The sequence below is a fragment of the Molothrus ater genome, chromosome 8, assembly GCF_012460135.2.
Source record: "Molothrus ater isolate BHLD 08-10-18 breed brown headed cowbird chromosome 8, BPBGC_Mater_1.1, whole genome shotgun sequence".
Taxonomy (NCBI): domain Eukaryota; kingdom Metazoa; phylum Chordata; class Aves; order Passeriformes; family Icteridae; genus Molothrus; species Molothrus ater.
In genome coordinates, this window is record NC_050485.2 from 20,795,153 (window position 1) to 20,822,638 (window position 27,486).

Sequence of the window (27,486 nt, forward strand, 5' to 3'; positions counted from 1 at the left end):
CAGCACTTTATGGTGTACAGATCAATCTGAAATGTGCAAGGAACTGCAGATTCCCTGACTCAGAGTAATGAGAAGGATGCAGCTCTGCAGCCAGCAGTGGCCAGAACTTCATACAATCTTCAAAGCTGACTGCCCCTTCAGGCAATGCTTTTTCCAAGTGTACCTAAGTGCATTTCACCTTTACTTTGTGGGGTGTTGGTGATGTCCACTGTCTAATTATACTAGGTTAATTGGAAATGCTATCCCAATGCATATGACCTAGGCTTTGGCTCCTATTAATGGTGATACCCTGACTTCTGGTATATACTGTGTAGTGTCCCAAATCTCCAAGAGCCAAAAGAAAAATGAAGCAAAAAATGAGAAAATACTGCTAAGTAGCTAACAGGTTTTTACCGAAAATGGGAAGAATATTGATGCTTAATCAAAGCATGAATTCATCAATTATTGGTCAGTGATGAATGATATTAAAATTGTTTTTATTAGCATTAAAAGCAAGAAAATTAACTTGAAGGGAGTATAGCTTCATCAAAAAAAGCAGGAAAATAAGCAGTTATGCATTAACACTCAACAGCTGTTTTGAGTCTATATTTGGAAAGAGCAAGCATCAGTGCCTTGTGACATTGGGGTAAAATTAAGAAAAAAATGCTGTTTTAAAGATAGATGTTACAGAGCACCTGCTAAATTTAAGCATTTTCAAATCATCAGACTGTGAAACTAGTAATACAAGAGCAGAAGCTACATAAGGAATTTTCTCATATCAGTTTATAATAAATCTTCATAATCAAGAAAAATTCCAAGCAAGTGAAAGAATGCCAATTCAAATAAAATAGTTATCATTAAAAAGGCTGGCTCATTGACCCATGAAAAGCCTATAACTGATTTCCAGTAGAATAATGGGATTGTTAATTTGGAGCTATCATCAACAAAAAGCTGGAGGCTAAAAATATAATAATACATATCAGAGTCTCTTCATGGAAATCATATCTCGTTAAGTGTTTTTGATATGCCTTTTCTTTGGGGGGGCAGAACTATAGTTCTGAGTGATAAAGATAATTTTATTACTGTAAAGAATTCTCTAAGGCATTTAAGATATTGGCATGTAAAGTTACCACACCTGCACTAAATAAAAGAAATAATAATCAAATTCTGGTTTTAATACTGAAGTATTCTTCCAAAAAATCAGTTCTTTGTTACCTGGGACATTAAGAGTCTTATCTGGAGACCCTTTGTCCTGGTCCTGGTCCAGATCAGAGGGAAGGGGCATGGCCAGACCCTAATGTTATTCAATACCACTTTCCATCATTGCCAGGGGTGGGGGAAAGGGACTTTGTCTCTTCTTAGAAGAAGGATTCTCCTTCCAGTGGGAGAAAGTGTGGTGGTTGAAATGGTCTGGTATTTTACATGCAAATAATTTCTTTGTCTTATACCTTTTGTTATTAGTAGTGCTGCTGGTACTGTTTGTTGTCTTACCCCATTGCTGTTTCCAGGAAATTGTTCTTATCTCAGCCCATGATCTTTGCCTTTTGTGTTTTCAGTTGGGGAGGAGGAAGCAAGAGGAGTGGTTTTATCTGGGCTACTGAATGGGAGAATACCATTCCTAAACTACAACTGACAGCCATCAAATAAAACCACTTATAGACACTCTCAGTTCAGTTGTGCAATTTAAAAAAGCCCCTAGTCCAGAAGAAGAGAATGTGTAAACTTTTGAGTGATTTTAAAATAGAAACAAAGAAGTGGTCCAATGACCTAAAGAAGTGGGCATTCCCTCTGAGCAAAAGACATGGGCAGGGATCTTCCATCTCTCTGGAGACTCCAGACCTTGTCACAAGGAAATCTCATGCAGTAGTTATGGTCCAAATGGAATCTTCCACTTTGGAATGCCTCAGCAAGACTGTGCACTGGACTAATAATATTTTTCTAGATGTCTGCCACATAGGAACACATCAATTCTTACTCAAATTTCTGTTGACATTAACTAGAAAAAGGCTTAGGAGAAAAGGAGGGAGGGGAAGAATTGCAAATTCTATCTCTTTAGTACAGGGCAGGACCTCACTACTATCAGATATCAACCAGTGCAGATTTCCCTCAAATATTTTTCCAAAGTCTGAAGCTGTTTCATGTCTCTCCTTAGCCCAGATTTGCCCTGGCACAGTTCCTTGTTTACTGAAGTTGCATTTCACATGAATTTTTAAGACAACTGTCTAGAAACTCTGGAATGACAGTAAAACCAGTTCAGCAATTCAGTGTGAACAATATCTTCTCTTCAGGGCTTACTCCTTTATTGTGATATCATTGAGTCAACATTTGTAAAGGAACAGCTGCCAAGCAGAAGAGTTGATGCTATGGATCATTTTCAGAAGTGTTTTGCAATTTTAAAATTATATCAGCCAAGAGTAGACAACAGCACTTGCAACACATCAAAACAATTGGAAATGGCAGAAGTCAAAGACTGGAAGGCAATCCGTGTGGATCTGGTGATAACCCCCTTTGAGCAATATTCATATGCTTTGTTAGGCTGGACAGGCTCCAGGGTAAGTAACCACAGCACTGTATGTTTTCTTAGCATTGCAAACACATTTTTGTTGTTGCAGGACTATTCAGAGTTCATGTATTAAAAAAAAAAATATTCCTGATGTCCACACATCACATTTCATGTTGTCATCCACCCCTGGTTGTGGGTTGGAGCTGATGAATTCATTACTAACATTTATGGATGTCTCTCTAGGAGAGTTAAGCTCTATTTTCCTTGAAGCTTAGTGTTTAGGTTTATGAAGTGGAGAGCTAGGTTTTTGGTCAGTTGTGTTATCTTTTACATCATGATGCTGTTAACAAGCAATTTAAGTGGTTACTGAGTAGAGATGATTTGGAAAGCGTCACATAATTACAGGAAATTAAACATTTGAGGAAGAGATACTCTGAATTGGAACTTAATTTGTTTTGTAGGAAATTGAAAACAATTTGATATCTTTCTTTTTGGATTAGATCAAATGCTTTGTTTCAGTTGCATTTTAATTGACTCCTTTAAATTGTAAAAAACTGGAAAAAATTAAAATTAGACATTTGTTTTGAACCAGAATAAAATATATTTTGATTTATGTTTTAATAAGAAAGCTTGAAATGATAGCTACTTTCTAAATAGACACTAGTTAGCTGGCATAATATAAAATAGTACAGTATTTTCAAAACAAAAAAATTCTACCTAATGCAAACTCAAAACTCAAATGACTAATCTCTCTCCAGACAGAATTATTTTTTGATCTGTTCTACTTTCTTGCCTTCTGATGTTAATTTTTTAGGGAGTGTTTACATGGTACAATGGAGAGCTTCTGAGCCAGCTCTGAATTATCTTTTTGATGTGCTGGAAGCAGTACTGGTGCCTTGCCACTCTGTTCTACTCAGGTTAATTGGAAGCAGGATGTTTTAGACCAGGCCAAATGTTGAAATTGATGTGTTCTCCTGCTGAGTTTGAGTTACTTCACTCACTTTTTTGAGATAACAAAATGTATTTATTTGGATTTTGGATTAAGTTCTGCAGACTTTGGGGTCCTTTCTTATCGTGGAAGTGTTTGGCAACTTAAAAGCTCTTCTCTCGAGTCTGTAGATAGGAGTCTACACTAAAAACACACAGTGTGAGGCCCTTTGGATGAGTAGGCAATGACTTCATTTTTCTCTGCCTCACTGAACTCCTACTCCCTGTTGGGCTAATTCACCAACAGACTGTGGGAGCCCATCACAGCTTTACTTTCTTATACAGAGCCCAACTGCTGTCACAGTAACTGACTGCAATGATGGACGGATGCAAATGTTTGGATACCTTATCCAAACATTTCCCTTCACATGATTGATTTTATCAGACTATATTCCTTTAATAAAAGTAATTTTTGGTCCTTAGTTTATTATTTGGTTTGGTGTTAGAAGGTGCAAAAGATAAGAATTTTGGTTTGTGCATGTGTTTGATGTTTGCTTTATCTTGGACAGCAATTTGGACGTGACTTGCGGAGGTATGCTATACATGAAAGGAAGATGATATTGGATAACCATGGATTATATGACAGGAGAAAGGTACTGTTAATTCTCAGAAATAAAGCTAATGTGTTTTTATTTCCGAGTGTGCATTTCCAGTTAATTTTTTATATTCAAGTATATAGAATACTTTAGCTTGATTATCCATTTGTTGGTAAATAGTTCCACCTTCACATGATTTAGTTTCACTGGAACAGCCTGATTAAATCTGAACAAGTAGTCTGGAAATCCTTCTTTTTTTTTTTTTTTTGACAATTGTGAGTTAATTCCTGAAATGTAACAAGAAACATGAATTAGGCATTTGTCTTTGATAGGAACTGTGCAGCCTTCACAGAGAGAACACATAGTTTGAGAACAAACTATCTGCGAGTATTTGAAAAAGGCACTTCACTGCCCCTCTGTCTCAGAAGGAGAGATAATTTCTGTGTCCCCAACACACTTTCATCTCATATTGGTCTGACATTGCATAGAAGAGGGGATATTAAGTGGTACAGGCTCAGTTAGAAGGAAGTTTTGAGGAAGTTTTTGCAGGATATGACACTAAGTAAGGATTAGGGATCATCCTGCTTTTAAAGCCCTGCATTCAGAAGTCTGTGTGGAGTTCTCTTTAGTCAGGCTTGGCAGCCTGGGGAGTAATTGGTATAATTTCTGGTATAAAGGCTCTTGGCTGCAGTTATACTGATCTCTGCATTTATCTGGCTTACTGTCTGTATTTGTATTAGGCCTATTTAAATAATAAGCAAAAATCAATACTGAAGATGCTTATTGATATCAATTTAGGGAAAGGCAAAGTACCACATCAAGATTTTACATTAATCTTTCCTATATATTCCTTATAGAATGGAGGCTGCTTTCAGCACCCCTGCTCACATGCAGTATTGTCTCATGGCTTCTTTCTGAGATGCAGGAGTGATCTAAGCCATCACTCCATTTCAGCTGTCTCCATATGTGCTCACCAGGTCCAGATGCAGCTATAGCATCCTCAGTTCACATGGAAACCTGGGAAAATGATCAGACTAATTATCCATTTAGTCAGATATCCTGTCGCCAGCAATTGTCAATACTAGATGCTTCAGAAGAAAACATAAAATCAATAGTAGATAAATATGCTATGATGTGTCTAAAGAGGATGTTTCTTCACAAACTCAGGGATGATGTCAGTGTATTCCTGTCTGTCTTTTATATTTTGAAAGTATTCAAAATATAAAGGCTTTTCCTCAACATAATATGGCTGATGTTATTATCTGCACATTCATATCTGCTCTGTTCAATAGTTTTTTGGGTGTAACAAAAAATGGCACTAGGGAAAACCAAAGAATTTTGGAGGAATGCCAGTGTTATTTTTTGTATGCAGCAAAATTTGCCTGCTTGGTGTGTGAGTATGTATCCTTATATCTGCTGCTTTTACTCAGAGCTCTGAGACTTTCAGAGATGAAAAATGGACACAGTTCTTTCATGAACAACATCAATCAGTATTCCTTTTTCTTGACTATGTTTAGGCTCTATAACTGATATACCATTAAAATCTTTCTGGGGGAGGAAAAAAAAAAGTGAGTTTCCATGTGTTTTTGACTAGATTAGCCAGGATGATTCACAGATAAATGATGAGTTTATCTTCACAGTATGCTCTAGGAAGATGTTCTTGTCATCCCAAATTTTCAAGTAAAGAGCTGAGGCAGAGAAAGATTTAAAGTCTTAAACATTCATTGATTTCAAAGGCCCTGCATTTGCGGTGTCCAGCCTTAAATTTCTCCTGTTGAGTATCTGCCTTGGAAATTTGAAAAATCCAAAGAAATGTGTATACCCATGTTGCGGTTCCCCAAACCATCAGCCGTAACTGTAATTTAGTCTCCAGACCTTCTACATGTCTGAGTCTCAATTTACATTTCCTCAGTTCCTCAGCTGTACTGCCCAAAACTGAAGAAATTGACCTAAAGAGAGGGCTGAGAAGAAAAAGTCAGAAAATTTTCCTTATTCCTTATCATAAGGCAGGAGTTCTTGACAAAGGCAAAGACAAACCAGCAAAACAAAAACCATACTGAATGAAACCCAAAACACCCAGACCAAATCTCCAGGGAAGATTTCAACTGTCTTGACCACAAAGTCCTTAATCTATGATTTCCATGTATCAATTGAGGCACATGGTTGGGTCAGCTGTTCCTTTCAGGGAGGGACTTTGCTTTCAAATCTGTCATCATCCCCCCCTTGTTCCCTAATATCTAGGTCTGCCATTTCTCATTTAATTGCAAACACAGCTAATTTACTTCCAAAATCTGTTTTTTGCTGTAAACCACAGATGCAATGCAGATTTCGAACAGAAGAAGTTGTGTTAATATGTTGACACAGCAGAATACTGTTCTTATTTCTGCTGCAGTCTCAGAAATAGCTAAATTACATTAGCTGATATTTTCCACACAGAAAGAAACTTCTCAGGCAGATATGCAATATGAAAAATTTCAGACCAGGGAGCACTGAATTTATAATCTGCTTAACACAGATTCTTTTTTCAAGTAGTGTTATTCTAACCAGAAGCAGGGAGATAACTCTCTGGCAAGTATATGAATATTTATAATCTAATGTGTTAAATTCAAATATATTTAAAAATATTTTTAACTTTACAATTTTGTATTAGGTTATTCCCACAAATGACAGTTTGAACAAAACCCTTCCATACTGCTGCCCAGTGTGTACTAAGATCAGAAATGTGCAGAATACAGCAGTGGTGTCTGTCTGTGAAATTTGATGGCCCATAGTCGAAGAGGAGATGTTGGCAGTAAATTGTGTGGCTGCCAAGGTTGATTCATTTTTAGGGTCATCAGAGTAGTTAGCTTAAAATAAGTGATAAAAATAAGCTAATTTTGCACAAAGGAACATATGCCCAAATTGTAAAATGTTTAGGGTTGGTTTGTTAGTTATTTTTTACATTAAACTATGAAGAGCAGAGAATCTACTTTATTGTAATCCTTGTTCTTTTCTTTTAAAATTGCTTGACTCGTAGGGAACAATAAAAACGTGGGTATTTTATCTGTACTGCCTCATAAAATTGGATTGGAACATGAAAATTTGTATTTCATAAGTGTATTTCTCTTTTTGAGATGAAATCTTCCTTTCTTAAAGCTAAAAAAAATCAAGAAGCAGATATCCCTTGTGCAAGCTGCTCAAGATCCCTCAACACAAGCTTAATTAGGGTTAATTAGGCACCATATGTGAAAACTGAAATACATCTTTTCCATATTTCTGTCCTGGTCTGCTGAAGAGAGGTCATCTTAAGTCACTGGCTCTGTCCAGGCAGGCAAACCTTCATGCACAGCTCTGACAGTCCCTGGGGTATTGACTGGGGTAGAATTTGGGAGCTGGACCAAATCCTTTTTGCTTCATTCTTTTTCTTTTATTAGTCTGTCTGTGCATACAGAAAAAGGTATAGGAAGATCAGGAAGTGTCAGCCTATTCCTTGATCCTGCAGAAGACCAAGTTCTTTCCTTAAAAAACACTTGCCTGTCATCATTTAAGATTTTTCAAGTCATTATAAGAAGTTAATAAACCATGCTATAGCAGATATTATTTGCTCTTATTTAATTTCTATTTGGTGGAATGTAACTGTACTTGTAAGAGAATGTTATTCATTACAAAAGAAAACAATTTCCTGATTTGCTCGACATTTCAATATATAATTCAGTATACTTTATACTTCTATATTAATATTTATCAGCTGTTTGGCCCAGATGCTTGCACTGTGGCCCACTGTTGAAACGTGATGGATGTCAGAGAATCCCAGATTCCAGTGTTCAAAGGGCTGCAGCAGGAGAGAGTCCTGCTTACTTTAATGTATTTCCTGAGGGATTCTGCCAGGAATTGGGAGCATTAACACAGCAGTTAGGAATCAATTACATAGCTTTGCAGATGGGAACAAAAGGAAGAGAAATTTTCTCCAGGGACTTGTTACAAAGTTACACTGTGAAATTATTCCTCAGCCTTGATTTTTATTTCTTTCTAGTGTGAATCTTTTTCATATATTGTTGGTTTTGGAAGACAGTGTGCAATTATCAAACTAATGATTTTTTCAGTTCTGTAATAAGAAGGGCATTTTATAGATTTTCCTTTCTTAGGAAAATTGTGACAAAAAAATTGAAAATTTGCTACCAATTATCTGTCAGCCTCTTTTAGATAAAAAGATGAGTGTATGTCCAAATCTGTGTGTCTGTAGAACTGTGTACTAAAGGTATGGAAATTAGCACTGGTATATTCCAACCTGAGGTATGTAGTTCCTGTGATTTACACCAGCTGGAGGTCAAACATCCCCACTCTTACAGAATAGAGTTCACTGATCAGTCACAAGGAAGAAAGAAAAGTTGTACATTCCCCATGTCTTATGGTACTATTGCTGCTACAAATGGCATGACATTTTTATGAATAGGCAAATAAAATTCTCATTGTAAAACTTTCCCTATTAATGAGTGAACAATATGCTCTATAAGAAAAATAGAGATGATTTTGCAAAAAAAAATAACCCAAACCATTTTTACTGTGTGAAGCATAAGTCAGGTCAGCTGAACAGTAGGCTCTTTCTTGGAAAACTTAAGGTCCTTAGTCTGTAAACCAGGACATCAACAGTTGTCTTGACACTCCTCTGTGTTGGATTAGGAGGCAATTATCCCTTAACCCACAATGAAATTTTTTGTGTGCAATGTGCATTGTCTCTGGACTAGTGGTGTGTGTACTAGGGCATTGTTGGCAAGTTTTGACGACATCCTGACAGCTTTTTACCTGGGTGAAATAGAGAGAGATCTAGTGGATCTAACTGTTTCATGTCAGGATGGCATATGGAACAGTTTCATAGCTGGATTGGAGCCATGTAGAAAGTGTCTCTCTCCTGCATTTTATCCACCACTCACTTATGGAAATTCTCAAACCAAGTGTGAGATCGGATGATTGAATTAGTCTTGTAAATTCTGATTCATAACATGTATAAGCCCATTTATTTTCATAATATTCCAGAAAATCCCTTTCAAGTCCAATTATTACTTTATGCAGCTCATGGCAGCAAAGAGAAGTGATGTAAATAATTAGCATTGCTTATTTTTGTGAAAGAATAGATGGAGTTCTTGGAGTATAATAGATTAATTGAATTATTTGCATATGAATGTTCTTGCACTGACATTGTCGGTTGATTTTTTTTGTAAGAGAAGGATCATGAGCTCAGTGTTATTTTGAAGAGTCATTGAGGCAGAAAGCAGTTATTAATTTTATGTCCCATGTAAATTTAAGATGGGAAATAGGTCCCTTAATGTTTTCTATTAGAGAAATATTGGAAAAAATATGACACTATTCAGATGACTGATTGATGATTGATGACAATTTTGCATTTAAAAAACCTTGTATGAATTTGAATGGCGTGAAATGTTATTTAGTTGTTGAATAACAAGCGAGGTGGTTTATATAACTGTTCTGAATAACAAACTCACAAGATGCTCAGAAAACTTCATAATGGGACCCAGCCTTTCAAGCCATTAAGTGCTGTGCAGTTATACTGAATATAGTAAGATTCTGTGATCCCAGATTTTTTAAGAGAGAGTTTACTTTTCCTTGGGCAACCATAATAAGCATGAAAGGGGAAATTTATCCTGGGATTTCTTTCCCACTGTGAAGCTCACATGCCCTCAATTGTCACCATCAGTATTGCAGTGTCCTTTACCATTTGCCTGCAGAGTGAATTCCTATCTACAAAAAACCTGACTGACTTTTCAGGCAGGGCTTGTCCTGCCTGCCTTAGCAGGTATCTGTAAAGCCAAATAAAGGTGTCACCACAGCCCCAGTAAATGGCTGTTTTTATGGTAGCAATGCTCTGGTGAGCTGGCTTCAGGGTGTCTGAGTTCTGCTACTGCCCATGTTTTGCCCAGAAGTTGCTGCTTCACAGACAACCTCTGTGTTTGCAGCAGGCAGCCCTTCCAGCCATGCCTGGAAACATCCTTGAGCCTCTAGCCTCCCTCATAATATTCCAGTTTTTCTGTGGCTGAGTCTGCATCTGTGTTGAGACTTTTATTTTGGAACGTGGCTTACCTGACAGTGACCATGCTGGTGCAAAAAGTCACTTTCATGTGTTCCTGTGGTGGCTTGGCTCAGAGGACAGAACTGCTCTGAGGAAGCCAGACTGATTGCAGGTGGCTGGGCGGTTACCTGCACTACCAGAACTTTGTAAATATGTCTCCTAATAAAAAGCCAGCTTTGTTTTTCAAGCAGGTATTTTTTTCTTTCACTGCCCAACACGTTACTTCTCAAAAAATTTTATCATCAGGAAGATCTGTCTATGATTTTTTTAACCTCATTTTATTACATGAAGTTGTGTAATATTCACAGTGTTTAATTGTGTATTCAGTAGTTGCAGTCTCTAAGTCAGTTTTTTGGTATCATGTGAGAAAATCTACTCTATACTACCTTTCATTGAAAAAGTTGCTTGCAGAAGTTTACTTGCACAGTTAAAGACACATTTTTTATGATTCTGTAAAACTGGAAGTTATAGTCTTATTTTGGCAGATGCTGCTCTAAAATTATAAAGTTATAATGGTGATATAATCAGCCTTGAGAACATCTTGATGAATTAAACATGCTGCAGCTGCAGAGTTTGCTTTAGACATCTGCAACAATGACTGGATTAAAGCTACAGTAAACATAAAGATCCAAAATTTATAATATTGATTTCCACTGTGCTCTCTACAACTACCTGAAAGGAAGTTGTAGCTCTGTGGGGCTTGGCCTCTTCTCCCAGGCAACAGGGACAGGACAAGAGGACACACTCTCAAGCTGCATCAGAGGAGATTTAGATTGGACATCAGGAAGAATTTCTTCACAGAAAGGGAGATTGGGCATTGGAATGAGCTGCACAGGGAAGTGATGGAGTCACCATCCCTGGAGGTGTTTAAGGAAAGACTGGAAGTGGCACTTAGTGCCATGGTCTGGTTGACAAGGTAGTGTTGGGTCATAGATTAGACTTGATGGTCTCAGAGGTCTTTTCCACCCTAATAGATTCTGTGATTCTAAGATTACTACAGTTAAACCCTGAGTGATTGTAAAGAGATGCACATACTTTAATTAATGTTTTAATTCTTCTCACTCTCACTCAGGAAAGTGGAAATTGCACATGTGATTTGGGTGATTTTTTTCCTTTTGCACCTGGTCTATTTTTTAAAATTAAGAATTAAAATAATCTACTTTTCTTACCTCTTGGTAAGTTAAAAAATGATTATGCATTTTCTTATGTGTCTAAGTGTGCTTCTCCTTAGCATTTTAAATGTTTCTCATACAGCATATGATTGGTCATTTTTACAAAGTTTGCATGTAATTCATGTATATATTTAGCTAAATCTAATCTCTTTGCTATACCAAGCTTTACATCTAGCACAAAGATAAAAGTACCTAATTGTCATTTCCTATGCTTGGTGTGTTTTTTGAGCAGTTCAGTGAAACCTGTATTGCTAATGAAAAGACATCTCTCAAAATGCATAAGTAGGTGCAGATCCTGAATATTTTGACTATACCTTTTTACTCATTTTAATTTCTAGAGCAGTAGACAACCAATAATTTTCAATTATGTTAATTCAGTAATTCAATCAGTATGCTGGGCTAAGTTATTGAATGGGGGGTAGGTTACTGAATCTCATATTTTTGGTCAAAAGAAAAAAAGTAATTAATTTGAGAAGAAGCTAGGTAGAGAGAAAGCTGGAAAAGGAAGCAGCTGAGGACCAGAGAGGAAAATGGCATAGGAGGTGGGAGTCAGAAGGGGATGGTGGATGTACAAATTTGATAAGTACTTGCAGAGTGGCTGGAAAAAGCAATGGGGAATGGAAAGGGATAGATTTAATTAACAGCTCCATTGTGGAAAGGAATCTAGGTTGGTTGAAGAGACAACTGAAAAGGACCACAAAAATAGAATGACAGGGAAGAGATGTAAGTGGAAGTTTGATGGACTGAAAAATAAATTAAATTCATCAGACTAATGCTCTAAGCTGGCAACAAGAAGTAGGTAAACGTTCTGCTGCCCCAAATAACTGAGTAAACCATGCATGTCTCACTTAACTCTGGGGATGGTGTGAGAGCAGCCTAGAGCTACATTAGAAATCTGAGAGCAGACATCAACAACTTAGCATAGGAGAGTAGCAAACACAGGGAGCTAGAACAGATACAGATTATAAAAGCTCAGTTTCCTAAGACTGATTGATCCCACATTGGTCTGCAACTCAAGATTGTGTCAGTGCTGTCAGCAAATATTTGTTAGCCCTGTAGCACAGTACATTTCCTGCCTCGTGAACAAAGCCTAAGCATCTTACAGGATTTCAAGAAAGCAGCATTTCTTTGAAGAAATGAAGTCTCTATGCATAAACATAGGAAAATTGAATTAAGGTCAAAATTCAATCCACCACATTCTGGGATTTCTTAAATTGCATGTCTTTGATTTTGCAATCCCAATAAAGTTCTTCTGTAGTTGTTTGTTTATAGTAATCCCATATGAATTACTCACAACTGAGTTTTGTTAAATCCAGGATTCTGCTTTTTTCTCATTTCATTCAGCCTTACAAAGCTTTATAAGGTAAAATACAAAAAACCCAACAGTATCTGACAAAGCTGCTGTAAATAGCACAGACTTAAAGTGAAATGTGTGTATAGCTAAAGTGAAAAAGGAAATAGTCCCTGAGAATATTTTTAAGGACTCTGTGGTAGTACAGAGATTGTCAGAGAACTGCAAGGACAATAAATTTTTGATCTGTTTTTGTATAAAACTGTGTGCTACTTAACTTGTTAAAATTTTTGCCTGTGCTGTCAGACAGGAAGTTCCAAGTTTCCTTTCACTTTGTGTGCCCCAAACTAAAAACATTTTAGTCTGGATGGCAATGTATTGTGGAACGTTTTTAATTTTTAAAATTGTAATGGGACATTGGAATGCATAACAATGTAGTGCTTTGCAACAAAGTAACCACAGATCTGTCATTTTAAACAGACAATAGTTCCATTTAATGTACAATATGGTCTTGTTTACAAACTAAATTTTAGCAAGTTCTGTTAAGTCAACAGATAATGTTTTTTAATATTTTATTTTTCAAACTGTCAGTACTTCAGCACTGGTCTTTTTCTTTCTCCTTCAAAACTACTTGGAGTAAGTTGATTGCATATGGAAAACATGAAGATATTTTGTTACACTATGTTATGATACAGCCTGGTAAGTGCCTAGAATATTCTAATATTAGCCTTATTATTCTATTTTATGTAATTAATTTATTTGTTACTGTTCAGAATTTAATATCAATAAGCCTCTAACAAGAGCTAGAGATGAGTTTAAGAGAAACATTCCAGTCTGGTATTTCTGATTAAAAGCACAGGACAAGTCCAGTGGTAAGATGAAATGAGAATTTATGATTATGGTTTCTATTACATTCGAAAATTATTCATGCCCAGAATTATTGGAATAAATTCCACTGTATTATTTTGCATCAATACCATTACATATGATTTTGCCTGAGGGTATCAAGTCAGTGGGTAGTGCTTGCAATACTGCTTTTTCAATCATGCTTTGTTATACTGTCATTTCAAAAAGTAATTCTTCTCCTCTCTGATTTATTTATCATCTTGTTTGTAGCTAGCTTAGGAACAGATTAGATTTTATTTTAAGGCCGGCATGCCGATGTGAATATTACTGCAGAAAATACCAGTTAAACCTTAAAATTACATATGAGATAATATATAGTCAGAGAAACTTCAGGTTATTGCTACTGAAAACTGTTATGATACTGTCAAATGAAAAATGCACTGTGTCTGCAAATGTTGTGGGATATTATTATTGAATTTGTAGACATACTTCACATTTCTAGCACAATTAGTACTTCATCATTTATGTTCTATAATTATAAATTTGTTTGTGCTATTGGTAGTTTCATTCACAAACAGCTTAAATAGTAAAATGTTTAATTACAAGTAAAGCAAAAATCAACAATAGCCAGTCTTAAAAACAAACCTCTTCAAAAAAACCAAATGAAAAACATTGGGAAAAGCACAGAAGGAAAAATGCTTGAAAGGTGCTAGTCATGTTGTTTAGGAAAGTACTAGAGGACAGATTGTCAGATGTTGTAACTATCCACAAAGTATGAACAATGTGTGCTGACCATAATGAAGGCAAATTCTGATAGGTAATTACTGCACAGTTCCTTGGGGCTTGATTCTGTAATGTTTTTCTCATCAAGCAATGTTTCATGTTGAGAGTGTTTTCTGACAGAGTACTGGTTGAATGAGCTGCTGTCCCTCTCAGCAGATAGCAATATGAATATCAGGACCATGAAGAAGTTTCATTTTTCCATGGTACTTTCCAGCACTGTTCATACTATTCAAGACAATAATTGAGTACAATTATTTGAAAGCTCTTGCATAATGACAGGATTGTATGCATTTTTATATGGAAATTGCTTTACTTAGCCTTTTTTTCTTCCTCTGTTTCCTCCCCATAAAATAATTTTGCTTGCTGTGAAGATTACTGAACACAGTGACTCTTGTTAGCACTTTGTCTACCTGATGATCAGCTGAAGGTTTTAGAGAAGTAGCCACTATTTTACAGACCAGTGTTATGTTGTATTCCCATACTTTCACTGTCTGTTGAAGGCACTCAACCTCCTGTCAGTCAGTGCACTGCAGGAATTTATGGGTCTTCCATAAAGCTTTCTCTGCAGTTGCTTTACAAAATTCTGGGTCTGTAAGTGGTGTAAAATTGCAAAGCTATTTGTTATGCTGAGGCTCAGAGCAGATTTATGTTTTCCACCAAAGATGTACCACATTCAATCTTGTAAAGTTAACAGTAGCATAGAGAAGGAAGAGAAAATTGCTGGCTTCCTGCTCAGTGTTTGCAGAGCCTGCTTTCACCTTGCTCAGGGCAGATGAGCAGAGAGGAATGGAGTGGGCTGTGATGCTGAAGGTAAGGCTGCCTGGCACAGCATGACAGACCTGAATGACAGCTGGAAATCCTGGTGCATGGGCTGCAACTGGTCATGGAGAGATCAAAGAGATGCACCTTCATCTGTTAAAAAGAGATGGAATCATAGTGCCTGTGGCCTTAACATTGATATCACTAAATTCTGATACTGATGTCAATAATTTTTAAGTGTTGATGGTGGCTCTGGGCTCCTCTTAGTAATTTTAGTAAAAGTCTCTCTCTGTTACCATATGTATTCCTTTTTGACATATAGCATATAAAACACAGCCCACTCTCCAGCTTAAGGTGATGCTCAGTGACTCAAGTTCCACATGGTAAGGGTAGAAAATAGCATAGAGCTAGGTATTTAGGGAAGATTTTAAAGAAATATGCTTGGGAGTGGATAGCTTTCACTCACATTATTTGCATTATTATAAGTCACTGAATAAATCAATATAAACCAAGTAATTATGCTTGTGTTTAGGTTAGTAAACTCAAATATAGACAAAACCACATGATAATTAAGTCAGCAAAATGCTTATTTTCCTTGAAATCAGTTCCTAGCTATTGTTATGAAGAGTCACTATGCGTTTTCTGATAGGTTTCCTCAGACCTTGTGGCTTATACTTTTTAGAGCTCCTATCTGCACCAGTTAACCAACAAATTCAGTCTGCAAAAAATCACTCCAGAAAGTGATTGCTTTTTGATAATGAGGAAGGTGGGAATCTCTTTTTGCAAGTAAACTACTATTGAACAGGGAATAATTGAAACACTCAAAGTTTGCAACATCCTTTTTCCCCCCTTTCTTGCAGCTGCTCCTTTTGCTGAGTCACTTTGCAGGCACTTTCCTGCACCTTCCTCTCAGAAACACTAACCCACTTATCCATTCAGATGAAGATAAACTAGGTTAAGCTTTTTTTTCAACCTGATGCAAGGCCCTAACTAAGTCTTAACTAAGGCCCTAATAAGTTTATCTAAAGTATTGCTCTATTCTAGGTGCCCTTGTTTGCTTTTTCACTGGCTGGTGGTTGGAGTAAATTTGTGTGGCTCTGTAAATTTTGGCTTGAGTAAAATGTTCTGAATCATTATGTTAGATATTTTAGTCTGAGTTTGCATCTACCTGAATTCAGAAGTGTCTGAACTCAAATTCCACTGGAATTTTCTCTTCACTACTTTCTTCAGTTTTACCTCCCTGTCTTATTATTATGTGTGTTGGACTCATTCTCCATGTGGAAGTTGCTGAACTGCAGCAGCTCATCAGCATATTCAGTATGGTGAGAACTGTTAGCATGGAGAGGCCCTTGAGGAGGTCATTCAAGTCAGTCATTCAATAACTCATCCATCCAGGTTTGGCTTTAGCCTTTTTCTACCCTGTTACTGACACCCTCCATTCTGTCCTCTCCTGCTTTTTTTTTTGTTTTGTTTATTTTTTTAACTTATTTTTAGAAAATGTTAGTAGCATCTACATATTTATGATTCCAGGATAAGCCTAATTAAATTTGATGGAGATCAAGGATATATACAACTCAAAGTGTTTATTCTGGGACTTGCAATAACTTAATTGTCAATAAATAGAATGTCCAATTAGTTGTGCCATGGAGTGAATTTGGATAATTTTTCATCAATCAGTCTGTATAATCTGATTACCTCTCTTCTGATTGACCTTTTTGGGAGAAGATGTAAGTCTGAACTAAAACTAACATATGCTCTGCCTGTCTGTCTTATCTTCTCTTGGGTTTTCCTGACTCAGTTGCTTTGACAGTGGTCCTTGTACTTGTCACATCCAAGGATTCTTAGACATCTGCCTTCAATGTATTCAATGGTTGGCCTTTGGAACTCAAGTTTCTGTTTTAAAATTATGCTTCCCTTGCTAGGGGATGACTTTTTTATGACCTCTGTGTTTTCAAGTTTACTTTTTGTTGTGAGCTGATGGAGGTATTCAGGCTCGTGAGGCAGCTCAGGCTTCCCAGTGGGAAACAGCATTGAACTTGTATGATTTCTTAAGGCTTGTTTGCTAAAGTTCACCAAAAATTCAGGCAGCTCACTGTAGTAAAATGGAAGAGCCTTTGGGATGTCTTTAATTTTGCACTGAGACCTTCCTTTTCTTCTCACTGGATTTGGCTACTTTCAGGCACAGGCACCTTTAACTCTCAAAAATAGCAAGTAAATGCAATTATGTAGGTAGAAAGCACTAGGTGGGTGCCTACACAATTTAGCTTTGCAAAATCTGACCAGTTGATGGAACAACATATTTATTGCTTTCTGGTCTCTTTGTTCTTTCTTTCTTTCTTTTCTTACCTTTCAGGCAGACCTCATTTCTGTTTGTAAAGAATAATGTAGAGCAAACCCCAAAATTTTCTTGCAATTCTGATCATACAGTAAATGAAAATGTGACTACTTCAAGCTTCCAAATGTCTTTTTATTTCTTTTCTCCTCAGTATTGTGTGGATTAAAAGAAGTTGCTTGGGGCTATTGTCATGTATTACATTTAATATTCATATCTCGAGAAAAAATTTTATGCACTACAGCTACTTGTTTAAAAATACTTTTACAATGGTTCCTATGGCATTCACAGAAATCCTCCCATAAAAGTGTGGGTTATTTGCACCTCTTCTGACTTGTTGGTTTTATTTCAGTATATGGTTATTTCAACATTTTCACAGATGAGAATAAATTTAATGCTCTTCCCATTTATTGTCAGAACCTTGCACTGAACTCGATGAAATAGGACCACTGAGGACAGAAGATAGCTGCAGTCAATCTAAGAATTGCAGGAAATTTTGAAACAAAAATACTTCAGTGCATTGTTTTGTGGATATGTGATTGTACAGACTTCCTCGATGCAGTGCTCAGACTGTCTCACAAGCTGAATATTTTCAGCTGGGTATGCAGGAGTTTAGGTCAAAATAATCCAAAAGTCACAAAATAGTGAAATGTATACCCACACTGTCAGGTATACCTTATAAAAGGCTGATTTAGTAAACACAGCTTCTTCCTAAAGTTTCTGCAGTGCTGGTGTGATCCATGTGCCCTGGTGGTGCATCAATACCTGAACTGGAGAACTGGCCCAGGGGCAGAGAACAGGTGGGGTAACACTTGGGTCAGGTAAACACCCAGAACATTCCCACTGGCAATCATGTGACAGATATGATGCATTACCTAAGTTTCTGCCTTCACAATTCTTTCTGTAAGCCCCTTTTGTTAATTATTTTTTCAAGAATGCAAATGCTGTTTGAGCAAATGGGATCAGAGAAAAAGGGAGTGTGACCAATTTAATAGCTTTGTACTTTTAGTCTGATATGCCATTGAGGTATATTCTATCAGTTGTGGGTCTGACATTATGGTGCACTGCTTCACTGAATGCCATGGCCTTTCATATCTAAAGAAGCTGTTGCAAGGAAAGTAAGCAGCATCATCTTTCATTTGTCCCAATTATCTTTAATTAAGACTCTTCAATTGACTTGACATAAGTCAAGTGACATCCTTGTGAAGATGTCACTAAAGTGACAAATACATATGTAAGAAATTTAAGGTGCATTGTGGTATCTTTGACCATGTCTGATTAAGCAAGTCCTATTGCTATCATCATTCATCTACAACTGAATTTACCCATAAATCTTATTTTTAGAATGGACTCTGTCCAAGCACAATGAACAATTAAGTTCCAAGTTTGCAAATGACAATCTGTCCTCTTCTTTTCTGTTGTTCATTTATCATAGTCTTGCTTACGGCCACTGTAATAATTTGAGATGTAAAGTGATGGTGGTTTAGACAGCTTGGTATTTATCATTCAGTGTACTGGTAGAACTACAAAGTTAGGTATGATCATATTGTCGTTATATCTCCACTTTATTAATTTTAAAAAGAAAAGGAAATATTAAGGTAATTAAACTGATGTGAATATGTATCACATGTTAAACAATATGAAAATCAGTGATAAAAGACAAAAATTAAATTTAAAATCCTTAAACATCTTGTGTAAGATTTTGCCATTTTAAAGCATGCAGCATAATCCTGGACACAAAAGTAAAGGTTAGAATAAATATGTATGTTAAGGACATTCTAGGTGCTTGACTAGAAGCAAAGTTTTATCAAGGAGTGTTTTGTAAATTCCCAACAAGGTACTGTTGGCAATAGTTTTCATGCCCTTCCTCCCCTCCCCAATTTATTTCATGTAATAGTACAGCAGAACGAGTCCAGACAGACCTCAGTGTTCATGGTCCTTCAGGGTCCTTTGCAAAAGGATGTGCCTTGTATACAATGTTATAATTTTCAAAAGGATAATGAAATCTGCTAGAGTATGACTGCATTCTTTCTGAATTACAGCTGTGAAGCATATAAAAGTCAGGTCTCTGAAAAGAGTGGGAAAAATGGGATATTGAAGGAGATTACTTGGTCTTTAAGGGCACAATTTGGCTGTGAACAAATTTTCCAATAGTTTATAAAGCAGAGTTATGCCTGTAATCAATTAGGAAACTTCATACTTAATTCTTGTTCTTCAGCTAATACCAAGGATTATAAAGATTTAAAGAAAGAAATTAATCAAATTTCCACCATGTGTCTCATCTTCAGAACAGTGGATTTCACATGTACATACAAACCTGGAGTACTTCACTCTGCAGCAGATTCTGCTGGTTCAGAACAATCAAATCCCTTTTCATTAATGATAATATGTAGTACTAACTTCTATTTTTGAGTACTTCAAACTAATTTTCTAAGTTCATCTTCAGATGGGTTAAATAGTAATGAAATGCTATAGTGACAGGCTAAGACTTATTCATAGTATTACTCAAGTGTAATGGAGTATTTTGATATTGGGCAACACACTGTTATTGCCAAGCAATTTGGTAATAAACAGTTGGGTATCAGTCTGCTTGGAATACAATTAAATTTGTGCCTTTCAAGAAGGCTGTGCTGGTGGCTATTGCTGATTTAGATAACTAAAACTAGAATTCTGCTGTATTAAGTAATGGTTTTGTTTTGCTGGATTGATCATATTAAAATGTGATATAAAACTAAGTGACATGAACTTTGGCAATGATAGTTAGGATATCATAAAGCTATGCTAGCTCTGTGCCTTCACTGCTTCTCTTTCATCAGAAGTATTATTGATCATTGATGCCAAAATGAAAAATAAGTGGTAGCAACTCATATAAGAAAACATTTGGATGGTAGTTGTTCTACATTAGGTGTAGTTAATGGTCATGTTTACAACCACAAATGTAATATTTACATGCATTGAAATGACAGAATTGATTAAATGGGATAAGGGAAGAGTGTACCAGAAGCTGCAGAGCATTGTTTTTTTGTGCATTTGATTGATGTTGGTGGGGCATGTTCTGGATCTCCAGAGTATTAGTAAGAAGATGAAATAAAATCACAACTAGGCAAGCAGTTCATTACTTGTCTTGAGGAAAAAGAAAAAAGCAAGAAAGAATAGTAGCGAATGAAATAGTCAAATTTGCAGCCCTGTATAAGCATAGATTGACATAGAAGGAAAATCATAGGTTATGATTAACATTAATAACACTTACATTGCTAAAGCAGTTGGCAGATATCAGCCAGAGATTAATTTAGAAACATTGCTTGTAGCTACTGAGAATGGTATTCAGCATCAAATACTTTGTATTAGAAATTTTCCCTGTCAAGCAAATGAAATGAGTTTAGCTTGCAGGAAAACATAAAGTGACAGAACAAAAGAAATGGAATGCAATTTGGGGTCCCAGAGATATGAAGAGCTTCTATTAAAGACTGTCTGTAACATCTGTCTACAAGTGTGAGATTTTTTTTTTTGTTGTTTTACTTTTGTTCTTTTTTTTTTTTTTTTTTAGTAATGTAGGTGTATGGATTGCCCTCTTTTTCTTCATAATAGTAAAAGGAAAAAAAATAGCAAAAAAATCCCTAAAATCCTGTCCTCCCAGGTGACACTTGAGGAACAAAATCTCAGTATTGTTATTCAATGGGCAGTTGTTGATGTCTTTCCTTCTCTTTTATCCTGTTCAATTTATATTTTCTACCATTTTTGCCTTGTTCTGTGTGTGTGAAAAAGTTCAGTATTTCTGCTGTTCTGTGTTATTGGTAGGTTCCTTTCATTCCAGAATCTGACATTTGAACTTCCTAGGAAAAAGAGGGATATTGTTTCTCTATGCTTTATAAGCAATCTTTGCTGTTGCAGAGGCAACTTTAATCACTCAGCTCTTGGTTGTGGATCTCTGGTGCCTGAAGTTGTTCCACCATGCCATGGGTCTGTCTGACCTAATCATGGGCTCCTTTCCTGACCCATTCCCATGGGTGTGCTGGACAGCACAGCCCTCCTGGAGGCACTGCTTGGCAGCTGACAGAGCAGAGGTGCTGCTGGCACACAGGCTCCTAAACGTTGGGAGATTTAGGAGATTCTCCTCACTCAAAGGAATTTATCTGTGGGTTCTCCAGACAGCATCTCCTCTTTCACAGTAGTGAGTAAACCTAGAAACTCAACCCTGAAGTTTTCCCAACACTTCAGTTAGATTATTCAGAGTTGAACACTGATTTAGACTTGAAATGATTCAGGAATTGCTGAAGTATTGAAATATCTTTCTTGCTTCCATAAATTGTGAGGCTTTTACTGTTTTGATATTCACCTATCTTAGCAGCTTTTAAAATTATTATTGTACTTTAGTGAAGAAAGGAATGCATAAGGCTATGTACTTTATATTATATCAGCCATCATACAGCATGTAGGCTTGTGAGTGTTCCTGTGTAAAAATAATCTCCTGTATTATCAGAAGTGCAGGTATAAAAAACAAAACTGCCTTGTATTGTAAAATATTCAGGAGTGTGTGTAAAGAATAAAAAAGCTTGGCTTTTAATTGGTGCTCTTAATGCTTGGCTATGGACAATTTGTTTCACCATCAAATCAGTTTGAATGCACTTATAGAGAACGTTACTGTATTAATTTAAAAACATTTATGATTTCATGAAGGAAGTCCTGCTATTGACCCTTATGGAAGGGAAACGTAAGTTGGATTTGAGGGCCTTGAAAAAGTAAATCAAAACAAAGTTTTAAGCTAGTCATTAAAACTGAAAACATCAAGCAGCATTAAAATTCTTTTTTAACTTTCTTTTGCATTTCAGGGTAGGCACACTGATGAAGACAGTGTATTCTATAGAGGATACAATGGGTAGAACTGTCAAATATTAACTCCTTTTCAACAGCAAAAAACATCAATTGAAATTTCTTTCTAACACCCTTATTGACATTCCTTTTAATTTTTTTTCACAGAGGATCTTTCTCAAAGCTGGAAGTGAGGAAGAAATCTTTGCACATCTTGGCTTGGATTATGTTGAACCATGGGAAAGGAATGCTTAAAATTATTTTCCAGTGTACATTCATCAGTTGACTGCAATGGTATTTCTGCCCACCTTGCAGTCTGATATAGTTATATATACATATATATATAATAAGTATTTCTATGACAACAAAAAAATTTACATAAGTATTAGAAGCCACTTGCACTTGCTAATGTTCCTAGAAGATAAGAGTTTAAGTTTTTCAGAATCTTTTCCAGTCCTTTCTAGTTTTGAAGCTTCTATGTGGGAGTGATAAGACAGAGCTTGCTTTGGGGGGAAGACTTGGAACTGGTGAGATTTTTGCTTATGGTAGAAATTTAACATTAGTATGAACAATACTGGTTTTTTAACTAGTCAGCTACAACAATATGTAAATAATTCAAAACATTTGAGCTGAGTCAAAACTTTACTGAAATGTATGCCGGTCTTTAACTGAATTTCTTATGTATTTTGCTGAATCCATGTATAAAATTGCTCTGTGCATAAGGCTAAATGACCTAGGCAGTAACTACTTTGCAGTCTCAGCAACTTAGGCTTCAGCTGTAATATTTTTGCAGGTAGGGCACCATTCTACAAAAACTATAAACAAGTTGATAATTCAGTGAGGGTTAAAAAACATTTCACAGGAAGGGATTTTGAAAGGGAAAGTGGAATCACTCAGTAGCAATCTTCAATTGTGTAGAAAAATACTATAAATTTATAGTACTGATTTTGACTGAAGAGGAGTCAGGTTGTGAGATGTAATGGTCCTCAATCAGGAATTGGAATCATAAACTGCATGAAAACAATGGTTTTAAGTGTCAGGCTGGTGACTGCTCCAAGACAAAAAATTTTAATCATCTGTGCTCAGTTTAGATAGATGGAACTTTATTTACTAGTAAGTGTGAGCTGTTGGGCTATTGACTGCTCTAGAGTGGTATTCCATTCCCTGTCTTTTGTCAGAAATTCATATAGGATGTGAGAAGCTTTCTGATAAAATCCCTACAAGATATTTTGGTTCCAGAAAATGTCTAGGTAGCTCTTGTGACCATAATGACAATGATAATAACCTAATACATTTATCCTTTAATAAACAGGGGCATTCAGTGCTTTAGGAAATGAAGCTATTTACTGATCATTCATCATTTGAGAATAAAAGTGATTAAGAGCACCAGCATTGGTCAATTAATTTTCTCCTTAAAAATCTGGATTTTTTTTCCCTCTGTTGAGGCTGGCTTCAGCTCTTGACATGATGAGGAAAGAATGGCAATGACAGGGCTGTGCACAACAGTTATTACTGACAGTAAAGGCTTCCGATATTCAAACAGTATCTGGTACTTTAAAAAGTATGCTTATTTTGTTACTCATTACTTTAAACTGGGTAACAGACTTTTAGAGGACTGTGTTGTAAACTATTCCAAAACCTCAGTCAGGGTTGTAGAAAAATGTGTTGATGGCAGGAATTTGCTTCTTGCCTGTGTCAATAAAACCACCCCATTTAAGTTGCAGTTTTGCTAACTGAGCTGAAAATACAATCCTACTTCCTAAACTGCTCTAGCTATGAAGCACTTGCATTGCTTCCTGCTTTATTGTGCTGATGTTTGAAGTAGCTTCTCTGTGTTTTGCATCAGGATGCTGACACTTAAGTAGCAGTGACATTTTTCAGTCCTAATCAAAGAAAAAAAAAAGCTATGGTACCTTGTCTGAATATTCTTTCCACTTGGCTAACATTTATAACAAATTATCCATTCCAGTTGTGCTGTTTCTGCAAACTTGAAGACACACACAAAGTATCAAAAATTCTGAATTCCACATAAATAAATAATTCACATCTTGGGTGCTAATGCATCACTTATAATTATGCCACCTGTGAGGAAAAAGATACCAACACAAGTTCTGTCAGCTCCTCCAAGACTAGAAGAAATCAGCATATCACTTTATTCTTTTACTTCCATCAGTTTTTCTGAAGTTTATTTAGAATACATTGTACAGATTGCTCACTGAATTAACTATTTAAAAAAAATATGGACCTGATAAATGAGGGGTTGTGTTAAAGAGAGGAATACGTTACATGACCAGAATGGTTTGACCATGAAGAAGATGCCTTCTCTTGTGCACACCCTCACATGGAGCAGCTGCTACCCCAAATAGTATTGCAGGTACTGTGTGCAGGACCATCCCTGACAGCAGCTGCCAAACCAGTCAGCTGAGACTGCAATTAGAAAAGATAAAAATCATAGAGGAGAGCTGGGAGGGAGCAGGTTAAAGGAAATGAAGCCTTTATCAGCTGAGCATGTCTGTATCCATGTGCTAGTGAAAAGTCCCTCCAGTGTGATGGAACTGTTGGAGTCAGTGGTAGCAAAGCTTCTGAGCTCATGAAGGACCAATGGGGCCTCAGGGCCTGGAAAGGGCAAACACTTGTAACAAGAACAGACCAACATTTGTAATAGGAGGAAGGGAAGAGAGCATTTCCGATCAGTGCACTTAATATCTCCTAAATTGCTCGAATGATTAATAGACTGTATTTTAATGCACCTAGAGGAAAATAAAGTGCTAAGTTATTGGTAACTTGGTCATCAGAAACAAATCATGTCAAACTAATTCACTTGTAAAGTCCCTGGAGGCTGTTTTTTTTAAAATGTCTGTCCCTCCTCCCTTGCTTCTGCACCAAGGCAATTTGGCAAATAGTGAGTAGAGAAGGATCACTGGTTTAATAAGCATCTACAAACTAATTCTCTAAAAATTACTAAGTAATTCCATCTCTGGGAAAAAGAAGGAAAAGTAAAAGGAAAGCCACTGTTATTTTTTTTTTTCATGGTTTGAAGTAATATATGATTTGTTTAATAATCTCTTAAGGCAAAAGCAATGAGATGTATTTAGTTTGGTGGGTAATCATGTAGTTAATGTCTAAAGGACTAATGTATTGAAGGAAAAGCTAATTCTATCTACACAGCTCTACAAAATTGCAAATCTGGGCAACCTAAACACTCATACAACTGAAGCAACATGGATTTTCTGCAAATAACTGGAAACCTGAGAACTGCTGCTACTTTGCATAAATAACTCCAGAACGTTAAAAAACCCAAACCCAAATATTTGCAAATGTTATAATCCCCAAATGAAATGTCTTTTCTACAGTTTATGGGCAGATTTTTTTGGCTTTCTCAGGTGAGACTATCTTATTCCTTGGTATGAAATACATTATTTCACTTTTTGAACAGCTGTTACTTTCTGTTTTAAAGTTTTCTTTGGCAACTGCAGTTAAAATAACCAGGTCCTGGGTCTAACAGGTTAGTTGGTGTCACATAAACAAATGAAGACAGAGAGCTCTTAGAAAGCTGTTTAATGTCTCCTTCAATAAATGTGTACTATAGGCAACCCATAAAATCTAATACTATTTTTCAGTGGGTGCCTCCAAACAGAAACTATTCCCAAATACTACTGGTGGTACAGAAACTCCACATGTGGGGGGGTGATGCTGGACTACACATCCCAAAAGCCCAGGTGCCTCAGGGAAATCACTTGGCTGATGAGAATCAATCCTATCTGTGCATGGTGACTGACCATGGGGAGAGAAGGAGAGAGAACATGTGTAGGGTAAGTACAAAATCTCCCAGTTTTCTGTGTTTTAGTACATGAACACACTTACTGAAAACCACGCTACTTTTTTATGGTTGCAGACATTTGATTACAGTTCCTTCATGACTATGCAGCAAAAAAAAAAAAAAATACTAAATGGTATATTTCCTTTTGTGTTTCATTCTTGCCAAAATCAACATGCTCCCACCATTATGAGGTTTAAAGTGAACAATATTTATATAAAAATAACTCAGATGCATTTTTTTATTCAATAAATAAAGCCTTTTTAAAGCCTTTTTAGCAGGATAGCATAATTTCATGTGTTTGCTGCTATATATACATATACTATGTCCAAATTATTTTAAGTTTTCCACGAGCTTCAGGGTCTTTTCCTCTTAAGGAAGCTATGCATAAAGATATAATAGAAAATAGCAAGAAAGAACTCTATTTTATTTGATGATTTCTCTGCTGGGGAAGTGCAGATTATATTCCAGAAATTTGTGGTTGCAACATTTAGGGGGAAAAAAAGCAAATAATAAAAAATAATATCCCAGCACTTCAAAAATAAAATAATGGTCTTTGTATTCTTCTAACCAGTAAAAGAGAAATGATTTGGAATTTTCTTCACAGCTGGGTAGATCTAACTTCAAAAATGGAGCTTGAGGAGGTTATGTAATTGTGTGACTGGGTAGGAGTGTTTCTGCAGTTGGAAACTGTTGCTGATGATACAAGTCTGAAAGTGTTCCATTTTTAGTAGCCTAAGGATGGGGCTGAAAGACCACTTGGGCCTGTGGCTTCCATGAGTGTACTCTATAAATCCCACACTTCAACATGTAATGGTGGGGAAATTTTGCCTTTTCACTCCACTGACACGCGTAAGATCAAGAGCTGTTGAGAGGAGAGCTGGGATCTGCTGCTTCTGGTGATCCTGAAATCCTTTGGTTCTGTAAACTGTGTTATGATACATGAACTGCGTTTCTGTGTTTTAAACTAAACTAGGATATTAGAGACGTAATTCTCTGCCTTTTGTCCTTTTACAGTATGCTTTTAAATGTGTTAAAGACTGTAAAGTATACTTTGTGTTGGCGTTGTACGAGTGGGAAGTGGTTGTTTTGGAAACCCTGACAGACTGGTTGCAGGGCTGGAGCTGTTGCAGGGCTCTTGACAAATGATTGATGATTTAATTTGAATCCTTCACAATACCAACACTAAAAAAGAAGCCAAATACCATAAATATCAGGGTCCTTTCAGACTGGTTATCACAATCACAGAAGGAATCTGTGCGTTTTTCTCCCATTAATCTCACCCCTTATCCCCAGTTAGATTTGGTTTCATGAGGGGACAAGGACACATATCTGAAGGAGTCCACTGTCAACCACAGAACAAGTGCTCTCCTCCTCCCTGTTGAAAAGGTTCACAACCCCTTTTTTTACTCACCTGAAGGACCCAGAGATTCTCTTTGACTACGTATGACCAAGAAATTGAACATTGAACAGCTCTAAGCAAGTTTCTATCAGATGCACAAAAAGGGGCCTGATGAACTATGTATTTTTAAAATGTGCTGCAAGCCCCACTGTTTCATGTGTGTATACAGGGAAGGATTTTCAAAACCACCCAAGTGAGAAAGAAGC

The 27,486-nt window shown here is 36.5% G+C and overlaps 1 protein-coding gene across 2 annotated transcripts in view; it reads left to right on the top strand.

Annotated features, from left to right (window-relative positions):
* DNTT (DNA nucleotidylexotransferase) overlaps positions 1-25,498 on the top strand; it is a 100,566-nt gene extending 75,068 nt beyond the window's left edge. For both annotated transcript variants that reach the window (XM_054515589.1, XM_036386212.1), the window contains 3 exons: positions 2,268-2,531; positions 3,979-4,062; positions 22,230-25,498. In XM_054515589.1, the coding sequence (XP_054371564.1) occupies positions 2,268-2,531; positions 3,979-4,062; positions 22,230-22,316 (435 nt within the window). In that variant the 3' untranslated portion in view covers positions 22,317-25,498. The remainder of the gene's footprint in view (positions 1-2,267; positions 2,532-3,978; positions 4,063-22,229) is intronic.
* Positions 25,499-27,486: the final 1,988 nt, after the last annotated feature.